General features: G+C 48.7%; 1 protein-coding gene across 1 annotated transcript; it reads left to right on the forward strand.

Moving 5' to 3' along the window:
* The first annotated feature begins 7,125 nt into the window (after positions 1-7,125).
* On the forward strand, positions 7,126-13,125 carry LOC148774609 (uncharacterized). Its single transcript, XM_088828592.1, has 2 exons — positions 7,126-7,891; positions 9,082-13,125. The coding sequence occupies exons 1-2, from the start codon at positions 7,531-7,533 to the stop codon at positions 9,246-9,248; spliced, it is 528 nt and encodes a 175-aa protein (XP_088684718.1). The 5' UTR covers positions 7,126-7,530; the 3' UTR covers positions 9,249-13,125.
* The last annotated feature ends 6,597 nt before the right edge of the window (positions 13,126-19,722 follow it).

Genomic DNA, 19,722 nt, shown 5'->3' on the forward strand with positions numbered 1-19,722 from the left:
CAGACCTAATTTCTCTGTGGCATGTGGCATCTTCTCGGGACTAGAGATCGAACTGGTGTCCCCTGCACTGTAACGTAGATTCTTAACCACTGGACCACCAGGGAAGACCCTGTACTTTAAGTTTTCATTGGAGCTACCTAAAACATGATAAAAGTGGTCTCAGCAAAATGGGGAAGGAGCAGTGAGTGCACAGCCTGCCTTCCAGCAAAGAGAGCTGCTGGGATTGCACAGACCCCTTTCTGTTTCTGAACCACATTTACCATTTACTCACTTCCTCTTTCTCCACCTAAAAACCACACATTTCTTAAATTCTCCAAGAAATCTTCCTGGTGTTTTTTTTCCATGGAAGTAGAATTTCTAAGCAAAAGATTCTATGCAGTCTTTCTGTGTGAATACCAGAAGAACGTGAACATTTTGTTTGAGGTAATGGTTCTGGAAATTCAGAATTAAATATGTTTCAGCTCACACTGACCAAATGCGCTGTACCTGGCCTCAGCCTCCTGTATTTCAGTTGGCTCACTGGTTTTATTAAGGTCCAGTGATCTCTCTAGCAAGTCTACTGCTGCATCCACCTCCTATGGCATGGCCATCTCTGGTACCTTTGAGATCCCTGTTGACTGCAGATCCTGTGATCTTGCTGGTGCCTTGACTTATTGCAGCTTCCTAAGTCCTTACCTAGGACTTGTTGGTGTAAAGTTCAACTAGGAAAAACAGAAAACAAAACCTGCTTTAGTGTGTGTCTTGATATTTGGTTTTAACATTTTCAAGAGCAAAACAGAGAAAATGAAGCAAAAGATACTTTCAAACATATATGGTTAACTGATTTAGAATCACTGATTCAAAGAGTGTCTGTAAAAATAAAATGTGACTTCCACTTCCAGCTTTAAGAGGAACAGTGTCTGAACTTCCTCACCTAGCACTGGTAATTAGAAAGCTGAACAAAATACTTGAAACAACTGTTTTCAGATCCTGGACAGCAGGCAGTGCAGGACTAAGTTCCTAGGCTGAAGACAGACACACAAGCCATCTGATAACCCCCTGCTGTCTGCCTTCAGACACTTTCCATGCTGCAGGTACAGGGAGGGGAACCCAGATGCACCCCAGCGAAGTCCTGATCTGAGAACACAGGTGAGCCAGGGAGGCGCAGAACGTGATATGTGTGGGTCAGGGCATCAGAAAGAGAGAGCTACTCAGAGAGAAAGAATTATTACAAGTGCCTAATGAGACCGCTGAGTCTCTGACATCTGATCATACACAGGTGAAAGTCCACAAGGCTGGGCAGGAAAAACTTTTGAGGAAAGAATTATTACTGGAGACCTATGCATTGAGTGGGACTGGATGCCATGATCTTGGTTTTCTGAATGTTGAGCTTTAAGCCAACTTTCTCACTCTCCTCTTTCACTTTCATCAAGAGGCTCTTTAGTTCTTCTTCATTTTTTGTCATAAGGGTGGTGTCATCTGCATATCTGAGGTTATTGATATTTCTCCCAGCAATCTTGATTCCAGCCTGTGCTTCCTCCAGCCCAGCGTTCCTCATGATGTACTCTGCATATAAGTTAAATAAGCAGGGTGACAATATACAACCTTGATGTACTCCGTTTCCTATTTGGAACCAGTCTGTTGTTCCATGTCCAGTTATAACTGTCGCTTCCTACATGTTTCTCAAGAGGCAGGTCAGGTGGTCTGATATTCCCATCTCTTTCAGAATTTTCCAGTTTGTTGTGATCCACACAGTCAAAGCCTTTGGCATAGTCAATAAAGCAGAAATAGATTTTTTCTGGGACTCTTTTGCTTTTTTGATGATCCAGTAGATGTTGGCAATTTGATCTCTGGCTCCTGTGCCTTTTCTAAAACCAGCTTGAACATCTGGAAATTTCATGGTTCATGTATTGCTGAAGTCTGGCTTGGAGAATTTTGAGCATTACTTGACTAGCGTGTGAGATGAGTGCAATTGTGCAGTAGTTTGAGCAGAGTGTACTGTCATTCTCGGCTAATTTAAAAGATAGTGCATTAATAGGAAATTTGAGGCATAACAAGGCAAATAGATCAGGAGACAACTGTCATTGGAAAGAGAGTTGATGACTTAGAGTTCCCAAGAGAAGGGACAGGCCACGCCATTGGGCCACACGGGAAAGAACCGGACTTGTCCGAAGAGGGAGGGAGGGGAATGCAGTGCAGGGGCCTTTACTGTGATTCCTCAGGAGGGAACAGTGAGCTGGGTGCGCAGGCTCAGGACTGACTAGTGCGTGTGAAGTTAGCGGCCATCCTCGGTGTCTGGCTCTGGGTGACAAGGGAAGGCGACAGTGGCCCTGAGCGCAGCTGAAGTATTTCTCTCCTGAGACACAGCCTGTGTGCATCTGCAGTGACAGCTCCCCCATGTCTCCTGCGCCCTTACCCACCTCGGTCCTTCATGGCGCCAGGGCCGGCCCTGTCAGCACCCGCTGGGGCTCGTCACCCACCAGTCCTCGGTCCTGGGACTCCTCTCCTTCCCGCCCCGCCTCTGCCCCAGCCCCCCCATCCCGCTGTGCCGCGTCCCGCCCTTCACTCCACGGAGCTGACTCTTCTACAAGCTGTTCTGTTTATTCCTTGTCTCCCTCCGCAGCGTCAGCTCTGTGGGAGCAGCAGGATCGTTTCTTTTTACAGTGTGGTGGTTTTCTGTCTTCCTCTCCTCTTGAATGTCAGGGACTGTGAAGTGTCGTGGCTGGATCCCTGCCCCCAGCACAAGCCTGGCACAGAGCACATGTGCTCTCAGCATGTGGGGATGAACACGCCAGTCACTGTGCTTCGCGAGGAACCAGCAATGGTAAGCCTTGTGCTGCCCCAAGGGGACTGTTAAAAGCAAGCAACAGCCCCCAAAGGAATTGTTTCGTTAGGAACCATGCTAGCAAAATAGACGTAAATGCAGTTTTGGCCCTTCCAGAAATGAAATCTTGAGCCAGTCAGCCAGGAATCTTCTGAATATCACTAGTTAAGTCATCTGCCTGAGAGACCTCCCCAGTCTCTAATGGAAAATAACCTGGCAGTAACCACTTGGATTCTTTGTCCAGTACAACTTCCTTGTTCCTGATCCCTTATGTCTATAAAAATCTTTTATTTTGTGCAACTCCTCAGAGTTTCTAGCTGCTAAATTGGATGCTGCCTGATTCATAAATCTTTAAATAAAGGCACTAAGATTTTAAAATTTTACTCAGTTGAATTTTATTTTATTTTAATAGGGCTTATAGCTTATTTTAAGATTATATTTGGCTTTTAAGAGATTGTTATAGATTCAGTCGAGCTTACTGTGAACGATGTCAGATTCATGATCTCTGAAGAAAATTTAGCTTCAGGACCAGGGACCAGGGACCTTTGCTATTCAAAGCTTTTGTGTAGCAGAGTTTTATTAAAGTGGAAAAGGGTCAGAGAAAACTTCTAACATAGACATCAGAAGGGGGATGGAGAGTGCCCCCCTTGCTAGTGTTAGCAAGGGAGAGATATACTTTTTAAATTAGTCATTACAATAAATCATAAGAATGTCTCAAGTTTGTGAAAGTTTTACCAGACCCACTCCCACAGTTTACATTTTAGGAAAACAGGATTAGAATTTAACAGCAGAAAGATCCTGCCAGACCCACTCCCATAATATACATTCTAAGAGATCAGGATTAGTCAGAAGGTTTTCAGGAAGGGGAAACTGTCCTCAAGCAGGATACTTTGTTGTTATATAACCCTTAGTACAGAGTTTAAGTGGCTCAGATGGTAAAGAATCTGCCTACAATGCGGGAGACCCGGGCTGGATCCCTGGGTCGGGAAGATCCCCAGGAGAAGGAAATGGCAACCCACTCCAGTACTCTTGCCTGAAAAATCCCATGGACAGAGGAGCCTGGTAGGCTACAGTCCATGGGGTCGAAAAGACTCAGACATGACTGAGCAACTGCACTTTCTTTCACAGAGTTTAAACTGAGTTGTGTAATCATCAGTTCTGGACCTAAAGAAAAAAAAGCAAAAAACGTTTTAAGTGACCAAGACTAAGGAATGTAGAGAAAAAAAAGATGTTTGCCCGTTCCTCCTCCTTGGGAACTCTGGACCCCTCTCCCCTCGGGGACCCCTGGACTTCTTATCAACCTGCCTAGGAACTAACTCTCTCACTTTGAGTACCTCTTCAGCCTGTGAGCTCCCTGAGAACATCAGGCCAGAAAGAGAAAAAACCTTGAGTAAATATTATGATGACTGAATAATTGCACAGATAAAATGACTAAACAGAGTCCACATGAAGGTTGCATTCACTGAAGATTAGCTTTTCTTCCTCTTCCCTCCCTTTTTCCCGTACAGAAGCTCAAGGGACCTTATATCACCCTCACCTCACATAGAACTCCAGTAGGCTGGGTGATTTCTATCTTTTCTTTATTTTTACACTGGAAGACATTTCATGACTGTACCCTTCACAATTGAGAAAATTACTACTTGAAGGGCAGGAACCCTCCGTGTTGTCTGAGTCAAAACAGAACAATATGTGAACACAGGATATTGAGGAGGCGGCTTGGGCCCCTGGGCAGCTGGAAGCAGGGAGACAAAAGCAGAGGGGCAATGTTTCCAGCCCCCTCCTCCCAACATGACACATTTGTCCCTCTTTGTACGTAATCAATCTGATTGTGATTACCTGGAGATTGACATGTCTCCTGGCAGATGGTGTGGTTTTAGGTCACAGCATTAAAGCCACCAAACCTCAGTTCTGATTCTTTTGCAAGACCTAGGATAAGTCTTCAGCGTCTTGGATCTGCTGTTTTTAACCCTAAGCGTTGATAGCAGTACTGCCTATGGAGTATGGTCTGGAGGTTGAGGCATTTGCACTTGAGATTGGTCACTGGGAAAGGCTGCAACCCTGTGAAGGCTGCCCCTAGAATCCCAGCCTAGAACACGAGTGGTTTGTGGAATATCTCGATGAAGCAGTGAAGATGTCAGCGAGAGACACTCAGTTGGTATCAGGACAGCATTGAATTAGAGCACCGGGCTTTTCTTGACTCACTTCCAGAGGGTCAGGCCCTATTGCCACTGGCCACATACCCTGAGTGATAACCATCTCCTGGGAACTCCAAGTCACAGTCTGATGGCTGGGCCTCCAGAGGGCTGAAGGATGTGTCAGGAGCAGTCTGCCCACAGATGCTGGGCACCCCAAGGCTCTGACCAGGGATGGTGAGGCTGGCATGGCAGGGCCCCACACCATGGGATATTGGGGTGCCTCGTCGGGACTGCTATCATCTAGGGCCATACCATCATGAAGGCACCTACTAACTTCTGAGCTCAGAAGCTAAAGCAAGGTTGAGCCTGGTTGCAAGACCAGCTGGGAGGACCAGGTGCTGTGGACTTCCCCACTTGTCTCTCCTTTCATCTCTCTCTCCCTTTGCCACCACCCCCTCCCCTGGCAGGATGGGCTCTCCTTTGGCCACTGGAAGGTGCACCTATTGTTGAGTCTTGGCTTGGGTGGGTGCTGTGGGGGATTCTGAGACCGGACAGCACAGTTGGGCTGGTGTCCTCTGTGCTTGCTGGCCGCTCTGGGTTGGTGGGCAGGTTGAGTGCCTACAGGAAGGCATTACTTTATGCCATGGAACTGTGTGCATAAAATGGTTCTAATGGCGACATTGGGCTTCTGTGTGTTTTCCACATTAAAAGAACTGTAGCATGTCTGTGTGTGTGTGTGTGTGTTAAAGACTTAGGAAAATTCTGAAGCCAAACAAAAGAATGGATCACGTGATAAAATACGAATAAGCTTCAAAAACATGACATTGTGTAAGAAATCAAACCTAAATGGCAACATTTGTACAAACCCATGTGCTTGAAATACACAGAATAGGCAATTCCATAAGGATGAAACAGTGAGAAATGTGGAATTTAAAGTGATTGATTAAGGAAAACTAGGTGTCTTTGTAGGGAGATAAAATATAAAATATTCTGGATTAGATAGTGATGATGGCTAAACAACTATATAAATAGGCAATCACTAAAATACAGTGCTCAAAGGAGAATTTTTTGGTATATGATATATATCTAAACTTAAAATGATTAATTTGAATTTTTTTTTCAAAAATAACAAAACCTGCATATTATCCCCAGAGCATTATTTGGTTCTCACTCTAATCTCTGTAGACAAAAACAAAGATGCCTGTGTCTGTGTGTGCATGCTTAGTCGTGTTTGACTCTTTGTGACCCACGGACTGTAGATGGCCAGGCTCCTCTGTTCATGGAATTTTCCAGGCAAAAATACTGGAGTGGGCGGCCATTTCCTACTCCAGGATATTTTTCCAATCCTTTACTGTTTCTTCAGAATTTGTCTCCAGAGCAAGGAGTCAGCCACCACCACTCCCCCAGGCTGAGACTCAGGGCACACATAGGAGTGGGGACACGTTCTGGTGGGGAAAAGGAAAGCATGTCCTGCTCAGAACGTGCAATATGGGGTAGCTGGAGGCAGGCTGACAGGAAGAGGGCCGTCCCAGGTAGCTGTTTAGATAACAGATTTGGTTTCCCCCACTTGGTAGTAAATTGAAAGGAAGAAAAATAAGGAAGGTGGCAGTCACTGACCATGCACTGAATCCTGGAGCCCATTGCTGCAGAGGCCAGGGTCTGGTTTTCCAGGTCGGTTGCTGCAGGACAGGGCCTCCTGGCTGGAAGGCGAGGTTCCCCGACTTCCCCGTGTGTTAAGAAAGTTCTTCATTTCAACATCCTTCTCTGGTCGTCTTCAATTGGATATTCTGGGGATAGACTTGAAACCATGTTTCTTAAATTAACTGCAAACAAAGGTAATAATTATGGTATTGTTGAGTAACAACGATAATGGTGATTTTCATTGCAATTAGTTTCGAGTTTTCTCATTGAACACCTACATTATAACACATATATTAATGAAAATCCCTAACAACGCGTCCGGCCATCTGGTCGATCTCGCCACAGCAGCCACCAATCTGTCGGCTTTGTGATCTTCACACAGATGTATCCGTGTCTGACACCGCGAAATGCAGCGCCTCCACGCGGACACCATCCTTCCTACTTCTAAGCCCGAGGAGAATAGAAGGGACGCCAGGCGCCCCTCGCGTAGATGCAGCCCGCCCCGCGGGAAACCCGTCTGTGGAGTCCTGAGCATGTCACTGGGAACCGTGGCCGCCTGGGAGCAGCCTCAGAGCCGCGAAGGGAGTGGGACGACCGTCCCAAGATGGCAAGGAAGCGCTTTCGCGCGCCCTTTGGGGAGGAAGACGGGCGTCCCATGGTCCCTTCCGCTGCCTCCTGTTCTGGACAGCAGGGCCGGCCCTTACGGGAGAGGACACACGTTTGCGAATCAGAACTATCGGGGGCGATGGGGGAGGCTGGGAAGACAGGACATGTCTGGGTGCATCCGTGTGGTCCGCACCTCCGGGCGAGTGGGAAACATCGATAAGGTGTAACCCCGCGGGCGCAGGCGCCGTGACCTCTCCTGCTCGCGCTCAGCTGCCCCGGCGGCGCCCGCGGGCAGAGGGGCCCCGCGGCGCGCTGGTCCACCGGGCCGGGCAGCGACATCCACCGATGCCGCCCGCCCAGGCCGTGGACCTGCAGCCCGAATCTCCGGCGACAGCAGGCTCTGGCCGGGCCTCACGGCACTGGGAACGTTGCCGCTGTCACCGCCGGCCTCTGGAGCTCTGCCCGGGCTCGGCGGCCGAACCGCAGCCTTTGATGGAGTGGCCCACGTTCCCCAGGAAGGGACCGGCTCACGGCGGCCGCTGGGTGGCTCCCGACGAGCGGCGCACACTGCCCCGGGCGTCTGCCTGGGATCTGGCTCCTGACCCGGCAGGGCGCGGAGACCCAGACAGCAGACGGGAGGGCGGGAGCTGGGAAGATCTCTCCCGGCAGCCGCGGGAGAAGGCGCGCTCCTCAGCGATTCCCGAGGGTAGGACCCAGGCGCCCAGAGGGTGAGTCCCTGCTCCCGGGCGGACTTAGGAATTTAGTGAGACTTAGACTGTGTGGGCCAGAGAAGGCAATGGCACCCCACTCCAGTACGCTTACCTGGAAACTCCCATGGATGGAGGAGCCTGGTGGGCTGCAGTCCATGGGGTCGCTAACAGTCGGACATGACTGAGCGACTTCACTTTCACTTTTCACTTTCATGCATTGGAGAAGGAAATGGCAACCCACTCCAGTGTTCTTGCCTGGAGAATCCCAGGGAAGGGGGAGCCTGGAGGGCTGCAGTCTATGGGATCGCACAGAGTTGGACAGGACTGAAGCGACTTAGCAGAAGCAGCAGCAGACTGTGTGGGCTGTAAAACTGAAACCATGAAAGTATTCGGTAAAAACATGTATGAATGATTTTTATTCTGTGGAATAAAAGGAGTGAAATCATGATACAACGTTTTTAAAGTCCAGAAGCCATCAAAGAAATGAATGATAAACAGCCATAAATCCACCTTTTCATATTCCACACGTAAAGTCCAATGATAACAAATCAGCATGGGAGGAACATTTGTGCAAACTTATGTGTAATAAAATTATTGATATTAGTATCACTCAATATAAAAACAGAACATTCAGGAAACAGCCATTAAGAGGGATCTGGTAAGGAAATTTTTATCGGTACTGACTTGGAAAGATCTGTATGATGAATTGTTGGGTAAAAGTAGCCAAGTTATAGGATTTCCACTGGTGCTAAAAGAAAAAAATATATACATTTGTACATTTATCTTTTAAATGAACTAAGAAAGGCAAAGGAATTAGAACAGCTAAAGCAGTTTTATAAAAAGAATACAATCTTCCCCATAGCTTGGCACCTGGTGCTAGAAAGAAGTGTCTTCGGAAACCAAGACGAGCCACACTGCCTGCTTTTCTGTCCCCTCCTCCTGTGGCCTCCAGGCAGGCAGCTGGCATCCTAGCCCCTTAAAGTCACTGCTCCCCTCAGACAGACACAGATCCAAAGAGGGGTTGGTGTAACCTTGGCCCTGCAGACTTGGGCTCCTCAGCCTCTGTGTCATCCTGGGAGCCCCCAGCCAGTCATCACCCTTGTCTTCCCCACCAGAGCCTGCTGACTGAAAGCGCCCTCCAGTCCAGGCGCCACAGTCACCATTTGCATGAGTTGTTTTGTGACAGGAGGTCCTGGTAAGGAACACGGAACTAATAAGTCTCCACCAATCGGAGGAGTTTGGGAAAGGTCAAAAGGAGACACCACCTGTCCGACCACCTCCCAGAGTCCTCTCTGGCATCCATCTTGGCTGAAGGAGGCGCGCACCACCAGGGAGGACTCTGAGTCAGAATGATTGGCTAAGGACAACCTGGAGGCTAATCCCATCACCACAAACCCGAGACTGTGAACCGTGTGACTGAGCTGTTCTCCTCGGTTCCCTTACCCTCCTGCTCTCCATGCGGGAGCCCATTCCCAATAAAATCTCTTGCTTTGTCAGCACACGTGTCTCCTCGGACAATTCATTTCCGAGTGTTAGACAAAAGCCCAGTTTCAGGCCCTGGAAGGGATCCCCTGTCCTGCAACAGGCCCACCTGATGTGGAACACCCACTTTGTCTTCAGGAAACAGTGACCTGTAAGGAGGTGGTTGTGAGCTTCATCCAGAAAGACCAGCCCTGTCTTGTGATGCTGAAAACAGTCATCTGGTTTCTGTGGGTGAGACTGTCACTATTTAATAGAGAATCATCCAGAACAGGTTGGCCGGAGTCGACTCTCATCCACCCTGCCTCTTCTAATGCTCACATTTACCTGAAGGAAATTTTCTGTTAATAAATTATATTTTAAACTAGCCCTGAAGGAGAAGACACTTTTTAGACAAGCACAAATGAATAAATGAATTATAAAACTTATTACCATGTTCTTAAGCAGTTTAATATTTCACTATATGGGTTTTTTCTCTATAAACTAGCAGGTTCCATATGGGTGAAAGACGTCTAAGAAATTACTAGAAAAGATCAGACCCCTGGCAACTCCTAAATATCTGTCTCCTTGAACAGAGAGCTTAGGGCAAAACTTAGCAATTTCCCATATTTTAGCTTAATATTGAAAATGGATTTTAGTGATATTTCCAATTAAAGTTTTCAGTGCATCAGTTTAGCAGGGAACCTTCCATCAGTTCAGTTCAGTTCAGTCGCTCAGTCATGTCCGACTCTTTGGGACCCCATGAATCACAGCATGCCAGGCCTCCCTGTCCATCACCAACTCCCGGAGTTCACTCAAACTCATGTCCATTGAGTCGGTGATGCCATCCAGCCATCTAATTCTCTGTCGTCCCCGTCTCCTCCCACCCCCAATCCTTCCTAGCATCAGACTCTTTTCCAGTGAGTCAACTCTTCGCATGTGGTGGCCAAAGTATTGGAGTTTCAGCTTTAGCATCAGTCCTTCCAATGAACACTCAGGATTGATCTCCTTTAGAATGGACTGGTTGGATCTCCTTGCAGTCCTAGGGACTCTCAAGAGTCTTCTCCAGCACCACAGTTCAAAAGCATCAATTCTTCGGCGATCAGCTTTCTTCACAGTCCAACTCTCACATCCATACATGACCACGGGAAAAACCATAGCCTTGACTAGACGGACTCAAAATACCGCGCAATTGCACTCATCTCACACACTAGTAAAGTCATGCTCAAAATTCTCCAAGCCAGGCTTCAGCAATATGTGAACCGTGAACTTCCAGATGTTCAAGCAGGTTTTAGAAAAGGCAGAGGAACCAGAGATCAAATTGCCAACATCCGCTGGTTCATGGAGAAAGCAAGAGAGTTCCAGAAAAACATCTATTTCTGCTTCATTGACTATGCCAAAGCCTTTGACTGTGTGGCTCACAATAAACTGTGATACATTCTGAAAGAGATGGGAATACCAGACCACCTGACCTGCCTCTGGAGAAACCTGTATGCAGGTCAGGAAGCAACACTCAGAACTGGACATGGAACAACAGACTGGTTCCAAATAGGAAAAGGAGTACGTCAAGGTTGTATATTGTCACCCTGCTTATTTAACTTCTATGCAGAGTACATCATGAGGAACGCTGGGCTGGAAGAAACACAAGCTGGAATCAAGATTGCCGGGAGAAATATCAATAACCTCAGATATGCAGATGACACCACCTTTATGGCAGAAAGTGAAGCGGAACTCAAAAGTCTCTTGATGAAAGTGAAAGAGGAGAGTGAAAAGGTTGGCTTGAAGCTCAACATTCAGAAAACGAAGATCATGGCATCTGGTCCCATCACTTCATGGGAAATAGAAGGGGAAACAGTGGAAACAGTGTCAGACTTTATTTTTTTGGGCTCCAAAATCACTGCAGATGCTGATTGCAGCCAGGAAATTAATGACCAACCTAGATGGCATATTAAAAAGCAGAGACATTACTTTGCCAACAAAGGAACCTACCATAGTAAAACTCATCTTTCTTGTGATAATCCAGTTACATCACACTCGAGATGCCTGTGCCTTGAGGCTGTGCAGTTAGAAACTTCCCATATTATCAGCGAAAGAGCAACTTTTGTGTTTAGGGGAGAGTGCGGGGTTCATGGTGTGGGGGAAGGAACAAGTCCATCTCCCTGGAAGGTAGAGGGATCAGCTCCTGATTCACTGAGTCAGGAACATCTATTTTCCACATAGATTTTCAGAGACGCAGCTGGAAACGACAGTGGATTGGAGCTGAACTTGGCTGTCCTCCCACGGAAAGGAGAGCTGAAAATACCAGACTGCATCTTGGAGCAGCCTGACAAGGGTGCTGCACAGAAACCCCCTCAAAGCCTGATATGCCAGTCAAGGTTGTGGGCAAAAACAAAAATTTCTACAAAATTACAGCCAGGTAGTTGTGCATCTGTCTCCCATTTAGATGCGGAGGGGGGCAGGCCAGCGTTGGTCTGGCAGGGCTGTTCCAGAAAGCTCCATCCCCATCCTAGGAATACTGTTCTGTCATCCCAGGGTTGTTTGCCCCCTCCAGGGTGGACATGGAGCAGAATGGAGCTTCCCCTTCTAGGCTGACATTCCCAACAGCAAGACATTAGGAGCAGGAAGAGGCAGGTTCTCTCACCTAGAAAATAGTCAACAAGTTGCACAAATTGTTTTCCCTCCATCCTTGAGGGAGAGCTTGTCTCACAAACATCCCAGCTTCAGAGGATGTTGGGAATGTCTGTATTTTCAGGCAGCCATGTGCTCAGTTCAAAACTGAGTGTGCAGTCACCCCAGGAGAGAAGTGACCAGACTCACAGGAGCCAAGTGGGCGTCTCTGCCATGTTCCCTCTAACCACGCCCTTCCCAGAGTTCTTGCTGTATAAGAGTCTGTCCTTCAAATTGCTTCAATCTACATTTCAGGAATGGGCTGAAAATCATGAGTTCATGGTCAGTTTTCGTTAGATTTGCTGGTAGGTCATTGAAGTCCATTGCTAACTCACAGAGTGTCTCTGGCCAGGGGCGGCGTTGGGGGAGGCAGTGCAGGAGAACAATAATAAAGTACCCAGTGGGAGCACCGAGGTGTCAGCAGAGGCTTCAGATCACAGGGGAAAGGAAAACACAGGGTTGTACTTGGGTTCAACCCCCACATAGTGCTGTTGGAAAATAGCTACAAGTAATTACTTCCCTGATGGTTCAGATGATAGAGTCTGCCTGCAATGCAGGAGACCCAGGCTCCATCCCCTGGTGAAGAAGTGTCCTGGAGAAGGGAGTGGCTCCCCACTGCAGTATTCTTGCCTGGAGAACCCCGTGGCTAGAGGAGCCTGGCAGATTAGAGTACATAGTGTCACAGTCAGACCTGACTGAAGCGACAGCATGCATGCACACACTGACACCTTAGCAAGAAGCCTAGTGAGGACCAAAGGAATGAAAAGAACCTAGACAGTCGAATAGCTTCGAGAGTGCTCCATGCCCAAGATGCAAATGGAGAGTATATGGAAGGTGCCAACTACAGCTCCCCCTATGGCTGCTCTTGTCTGTCTCCCCCATTACTAGGTCAAGAGTGAACCAGGGCACTCTGAGTGTCCGGCAAAGCAGAAGCCTGAGGGCAGGACCCACCCTCCCTGGCCAACCCCCGTCCTGCTGTCCCCACAGCCCAGGGGCCCCAGCCAGGCTGTGCTCCATGCCTCACACCGGTGTAAACAGGTGTTATCACTTCTAAAGAATGAAGCATGCTGGTGCAGAGCCAGCACCTTCCAAACAGGGACACTCAACTTTAGACTAATGTGGTTTAGGAAAATACAAGTTAATGTTAAAACAACTTTTAACATAGCTCTTATTTTCACCAATGCCTGCATTATACAATTAGTCATCTAAGTAATCTGGTTCTAAACATGGGCTTTTAATTTAGAAATAATGCGGTTTTCTACTTCTTCCAAAATGTACCTTTTCAGCCAATGTTCAATTCCTCCCCTGTCTTTTTAACCAAAGCAGACTTTTTTTTTTTTTTTTAATCTTCAGAGAACATGTCAGAGTGTTTCCTGAAGGTTAGGGGAGCGTCTCCTGGGTCACAGTCATCACTTCCCATCAGCACAGGTGTTTTTTGTTGTTTTGTTTTTTTTTACCATAAACGCTGGTTCTGAGAGCACTCCCTGAGTGACTGGCTCGCATAGACGAGGAGCACTTTGTCCCCATCAGCATCTGTGGCTGGCGCAGCCACTTGGAAGCAGCCCCGCGTCCCGGCGCCCACGCCGGGTGAGCCTCTCTGTTGGCCGCTTTCCTTGCCGCTTCCATCCTGGGGATCCCAGGGCACTGGGCCCTCGGGGCCGCTGTGAGCTCCTACCTTCCCCCTCACGGGTATGGACAAGTCATCCTTGTGCCGGTCCAGGAGGAGGGACGTTCCGTCACAGCCCCAGGGAGACCCACAGAGGGGGCCCCATCCCCTCAGGGGCTCAGGACTCCTCACAGAGGTGTGGGGGATCGTGGCAGCTGGAGGAGCCTCAGAGCCTGGCCTCTGGGTTCCGACCCGCTGAACAAAGACTGCAAATCACTCTGGAAGTGGGGTGGCTGCCGGGCAGGTGAGACTCAAGTGGGTCTGGTGTGGAGGGGAGGGTTTTCTAAGTTGCAAAGCTCAGGCCAAGTCTTTTCTGAGCTGGAAATATGGACCACTCAGAACCTGCCCTGCCAAATGGAGGAACTGGTTGGCATCCTGGTTGAGGCAGTCTGAGCGTGGGTTGGAAAGGACTTTCTAGGCACAGCATTTCAGAAGGCAGTGGGTTGATTATGAACAAAGCAGAGATAATGTGGGCACTGTAGGCAGAGTGAGCTGACCTTCTGGCAGACCAGGGAGAGTTAGCAGTTTTTGTGGGTTTAATAACCAATTGTTATAGCCTTGAGACAAAGAAAATTCCTGCTGAAGGGCTGGCATCAGGTGATTGATTAGGGTGCTATGGGGTGTTTACTGGAGAGGGCATCTTTGCCCAATTGGGAGTCAGGAAGCTAATTAGTGATGATTGGGGGTTTTGACAATGGTTACAAGGGGCTGAGTTAGCTTCAGCAGTGTCGTTGGTCCTGGGTTCGGCTTCTGTAGCCGTGGGCAGAACTCACTGATCCTGAGAGTAGGTTTCTCAGAGAGAAATGAGATGGTGGAGGAGGAGAGCTCCCGGTGAGAGCCTGGATGTGACATCCATCCTTCTCGATCTCAGCACAGGAGCTGCGGGTTACTGTGTGTACGGCTGTCCCCAGGTCAGAGCAGCTACCTTCTCTGGGCCTGATGTTCAATCCTGATAATGTAAGACAGGCGCAAAAGACTAAGACCTTCGGCAGGTTGTTCTCCGACCCCTCCATTCACAGCCTGGAGCAGTGCTCTGTGACACCTGCTGTCCCCACTACATGCCCAGGGTTCCGTCTCCAGAACACGTTCATGGAGTTCCCACTTTGTTCCTGGCCCATTCCAGACACTGGGGCTCAGCTGTTGATCAAGCAGGAGCCTGAAGACCCCAATATGAAACTGACAGGCTCAGAGAGAAAAAATAAAATGTACGCAAAGTTCAATGGTAATATGCATCTTGGAGAAAAATAAAATCAGGAAGTTTAAGTAAATTTCAGAGTGTGTTTAGAGAGTACTCAATGGGGATGGCAGAGTATTCTGAGCTGGGAGAACAGCAAGTGCCAAGGCCCTGAGGCCACAGTGGAAAGCTTGTTGAGAGATTTAACAATGTGGATTCTTTGATTTTTCTTGAGTCTATTTTCCTTTCTCTTTTCTAGCTCATTAATGTAAACCTGGTCACCAATCTCTTGAATTCAGCATATTACATTGTGGTGAATCAAGGTGAAAGCCTCAGCGACTTTGGATCAAGTGAGCACCTGTTTATTGAGTGGCCTCTCTGGGCCCGGCACTCTGGGAGTAACCAGGAGGCTGTGGAATGGACGTGAAGGTCTCCCCTTTGATGACCTTGGTCAGTGAATTTCCACCATGCCCTCAGGCCCCTTCCACTCCACTTTCTCCCCACCTCACTTGGGTCATGAATTCTGGTCCAAACACTCTCATATCTTCATCCTCTGTATGTAACGCCTTCCAGATGTTTCTAACCAAAGATCCACAAAACTGTTCAAAGGCAGTGAGGCCCCAAATGAGTCCCCCCTTTAAGGGTAGCCACCAATTGCCCCGCCCTCAAGTCCCAGGAGTGGCTTCTGCCTCATTGCACCCAAGCACCTCCCACCGTGATCCCACCACTGCAGGACTCCCCACCGTCCTCTCCAACCTCAGAGTGCACACTGACCTTCACCTCTGCACCAAGGCACTCCTCTCAAGTGGAGGGCAATCACACACAGAACACCCATGTGGTCACTGCCAGTAGAGAGGAACTATCCCAGGGCAGAGGGCAGAAGGGTCTCCCTGAGCAGGTAGAGCACAGGCCAGTGTAGCAGCAAAGCTCGCACAGGGGTGAGGCAGCCAGCACACTCGGCCCCTTCCCACAGTTCTCCTGGGGCGGCCTGTGATCTCAGGCCACCATCTTGGTGGGCTACCTCCTTGTGTTACAGGGATGCCCCCCTTCATTTACTCACCTCGTGTTTTGCTTTTGCACCCAGTGCCAATCTGTGGCTAGATAACTAACTCACCCTTAGAGACCCAGTTCAGAAGTTGACCACTCCAAGAAGACTTGCTGATGGCTACCCCTTCTTCTTGGTGCATCTGGGCTCATCTGAAACTCCACAGGACTCTGATCATGCTTGATTACCTCTCCAGCCTGTGAGATCTGTGAGGACACTGGGCCAGACTCAGGAAGGAACTCAAACTTGCGATGATGCCTCAATGAGTAGTGAAAGAAGCACACCACGTGTGAGCTCATCACAGGTCTCTCTCTCTCTCCCTCCTCTTCCCTTTCTCTGGGACCAGGAGCTGAGGGGCCTGGTCTCACCCTTACCTCATCTGCCACTTCAGTAGTTAGGAGGATTTTTATTTTCAGTTGAATAAAGACATTTCATGACTGTACCTCAGCATTGAGAAACAAATGGCAGGACTCCTTCCAGATTCCTGAGCCAAAAGAAGACATTATGGGAACATAAGGTGTTGAGAAGTAGGTGTCCCAGTGTCTGGGCCCCTGGGCAGCAGGAAGTGGGGAAACAGAAACAGATGGGAGCAGTCTTCACCCCTCTGCCTCCAGGACACACTTGCTCCCTCTTTGGACTTAACCAACATACCTCATTATAATTACCTGACTACAGAACCAACATACCTCATTATAATTAGCTGACTACAGCTATAATTCAAGGTCTCTCCTTGGATGGTCTGTATTTGGAGACAGATTTAGAGTCCACTAGACCTCAATTCTAAGCTCTCTGTATGACTTAGGACAAGTCACTCTTCCCCTTGGATTCTCTGTTCCTAACTCCAAGTAAATCTGCTTTTCTCTGCCAGACAACCTTCCATAGGTCAGGCCTGGCTGAGTTCCTGATGACTGTGAGATGCTAGAGCTCTTGCTGCCCCCAATCCCCCAGCCTGCAATGTGACGGTGGAATGTTTTATGGAGGAATACGGGAGTGAGTAGGGGAAGGGTGGACACTGTCAGGGTGGCACCGAAACAAAAGGAATTGGACTTTGGCCACTTCCAGCTGGCCCCGGTGTAACGCCATGGGCCACATTCCCTGAACATGCCACTACAAATCAGCACTTGCCACCTACCTCTTCAGGAATGACTGAGCGCATGCACGTACATCCTCCTTTGGGGAGGAGGTCTTTTCATGTTTACAGAGCTTATTAGAGTGAGAACCAAATTTAGGATGTCATGCTTTCATGTTCTTTCTAAAAAATTGCATGTTAATGTTTAAAGAGAAATATGCATCATAAAATTCACCCTTTCAGCAGCTTACAATGCGATGATTCAGTTTACATAGACATTTGCTCAACTGTCATCACAATGAATCCAGAACATCTCATTAGCTCAGAAAGAAATCAAGAACTGATTAAACAGCCACTTTCCCTTCCCCTTTCCCCGGCCCTCAACAATTACCTGGGTGCTGTTGTGGGCTTGCCTGTTCTGTGTATTTCAGATAATTGGAGAGCTGCACAACTATGGACATTTCTGGCTGGCTTCTCACACTTATGCTTTTGAGGCTCACCCATGTTTTCGCCAAGGGCTGGTTCCTCTCTTTTGCTTAAGAATTGCCTATTAGAGACAATCTTACTGTGAACAATACATAGAATATAATGATTGCCATCATTTTATGCATTCCAGTCCAGAGCATTGTGTCTTGCTATCCTGCAGATCCTCAGCTTGCTCCACCACCCCAGAGCCACCATCAAGCTCAGTGGACCCAAGCTCAGACCTGCTGCCTTTTCTCAAAACTCCTCCCGCCAGCCACCCTGAGCATGACTCCACAATGGGCGCCTCATGACAGTGGCTAAAGAAGAGGGCTCCCGTGCCAGGAGTTGAGGGTAGTGGTGGCAAAGGAAAGGACAGAAGAAAAAGGTGGCAAAATCCTGACCCTCCAGAATTTGAAGTCTCCCAACCAAGTACTGACCAGTCTCCTCAGGGAGGTGTGGCTATCGATGGCCCCAGGCTGGGCACCCCCCCAGTCAGACTCCAGTCCACGGAGCGCTCTGAGCCCTGGGCTCCCCAGGTTTCTGTGTAGGCTGCTTCTGACACACCCTTCAGCCCTCTTCAGGCCATGCCCCTTAAGCTGGGACTTTTTAGCACATGGGAGCTTGTGTTGCTGACTTAAAATTCATAGTGTTGAGAGCTGTGAGTTGTCTTCTTTGGGGCAAAATGATAGCCTGAGGGACCGTGTCTCAGATCGCATTGAGAAACTGCTGCAGAGGTAGGGGGAGTTCTGTAAATATGTGACTTTGGTGGAGGTAATCAAGCCCATATTTTTTGCAGAAAGTTTTAGTCTCATGAAGATTACCGCTTAGTCAAAGAGCAGAAGTTACCATGAAGGATTTTAGTGCTTTCCTAAATAAGAGGAGATACAAGTCTGGGCTCATAAAATCATCTTCTGAAAATGTCTATCTGAAAACTCGTCTAGACATATTTTCCCACAGCACAGGTGACTCTTTTCTGCTCTCCACCCTGAGCTTCTCTAGGGGTGCTGAAAGGCAGCAACTGCAGCAGCTCTTTAAGTTAGACTCTTTGCAACCCTATGGATGTAAACCTCCAGGCTCCTCTGTCCATGAAATTCTCCAGGCAAGAATACTGGATTCGGTTGCCATTTTCTTCCCCACGCAGTCCTCCCAACCCAGGGATTTAACTCACATCCACATTGACAGGTGAATTCTTTGCCACTGGGACACCCACAAAGTTTCCAAATGAGAACAAGCAAGTTTATCCAGAACTTTTCTGTAAAGCAGAGTCAGCCACCACTGCTCACCTGAGGCTGGAACAGTGGACACATGTGGCAGTGGGGACGATTTGTGGTGGAAAAAACAGGCAGGCTTTCCAGCCTTGAAATTTGTGATGAGGAGCTGGAGGCAGGTTGTCAGAAAGAGGGGTGTCTGATGTGATTGCATGTGGGAATAGATTTGGCATTACATTTCCACTGTAAATGGGAAGGTCGAAAATGAGGAAGGTGAGTCACTGATCCAACACTCATCTTGGGCTGTATTGCTGTAGAGGCTGGGGTCTGGCTTCCTGGGTTGGTTACTATAAGACGTGGGCCTGTTTGGAGGGAAGAGGATCATCTGCTCCCAGGGAGCATTTAGAAAATCCTGCATCGTGGAACACGTCTTTCGTCATCTTCAAATAGTCTGCACAAAGAAACTGTATTCTATGTTTTAAAAATTAGCTGCAAAGTGATCACAGTAGTGTTGAGTAACAATGGCGATTTTTAGAATTCATTTGATTATGTTGTAGTGACTCTTATTCTCAATAGAAAAACTTTTCACTCATGTTTATGTTATGTGAAACACCACCCTGCGGCTTTCTGGTCGACCTCGCCGCAGCAGCCACCATGTGAGGCACCACTGTTTGCACACCTCACCGGGGGGACCTGGGTCGCACGCATACGGGCGAAGGTGCTCGTGAGCACCCAGCTTCAAGCCCTGCCACTAGGCATCGCTTTGCCCGGCCCAGAGCACACAGTGTCCGCGCCCACGGAGACCAGACTCTGGAGAATCCTCTGTCGACCGCCGGGAGCTCGGTCGGGGTTCTTACGGCCGTCACTGTGTGGCGGAGGCAAGTCCCTGTCTCCCAACGTCCGTTAGGCGCCTCCGACCCCCGAGCGGGATCGACGGAACGCCCGCCGCCAGCCTGCGGGGTCCGCGCGGTCACCGCGGGCGGGGGACCTGCGGGGTGAGTGACTGACGTGCCCGCGCAGCGCCCAGGACAGGGGCCAACACGACGTGCGGAGGGGTCCCCGGCGGCAGGGTCCG

The sequence above is a fragment of the Moschus berezovskii genome, chromosome 20 (assembly GCF_049115385.1).
Source record: "Moschus berezovskii isolate FMDL1 chromosome 20, NW_MosBer_1.0, whole genome shotgun sequence".
Taxonomy (NCBI): Eukaryota; Metazoa; Chordata; class Mammalia; order Artiodactyla; family Moschidae; genus Moschus; species Moschus berezovskii.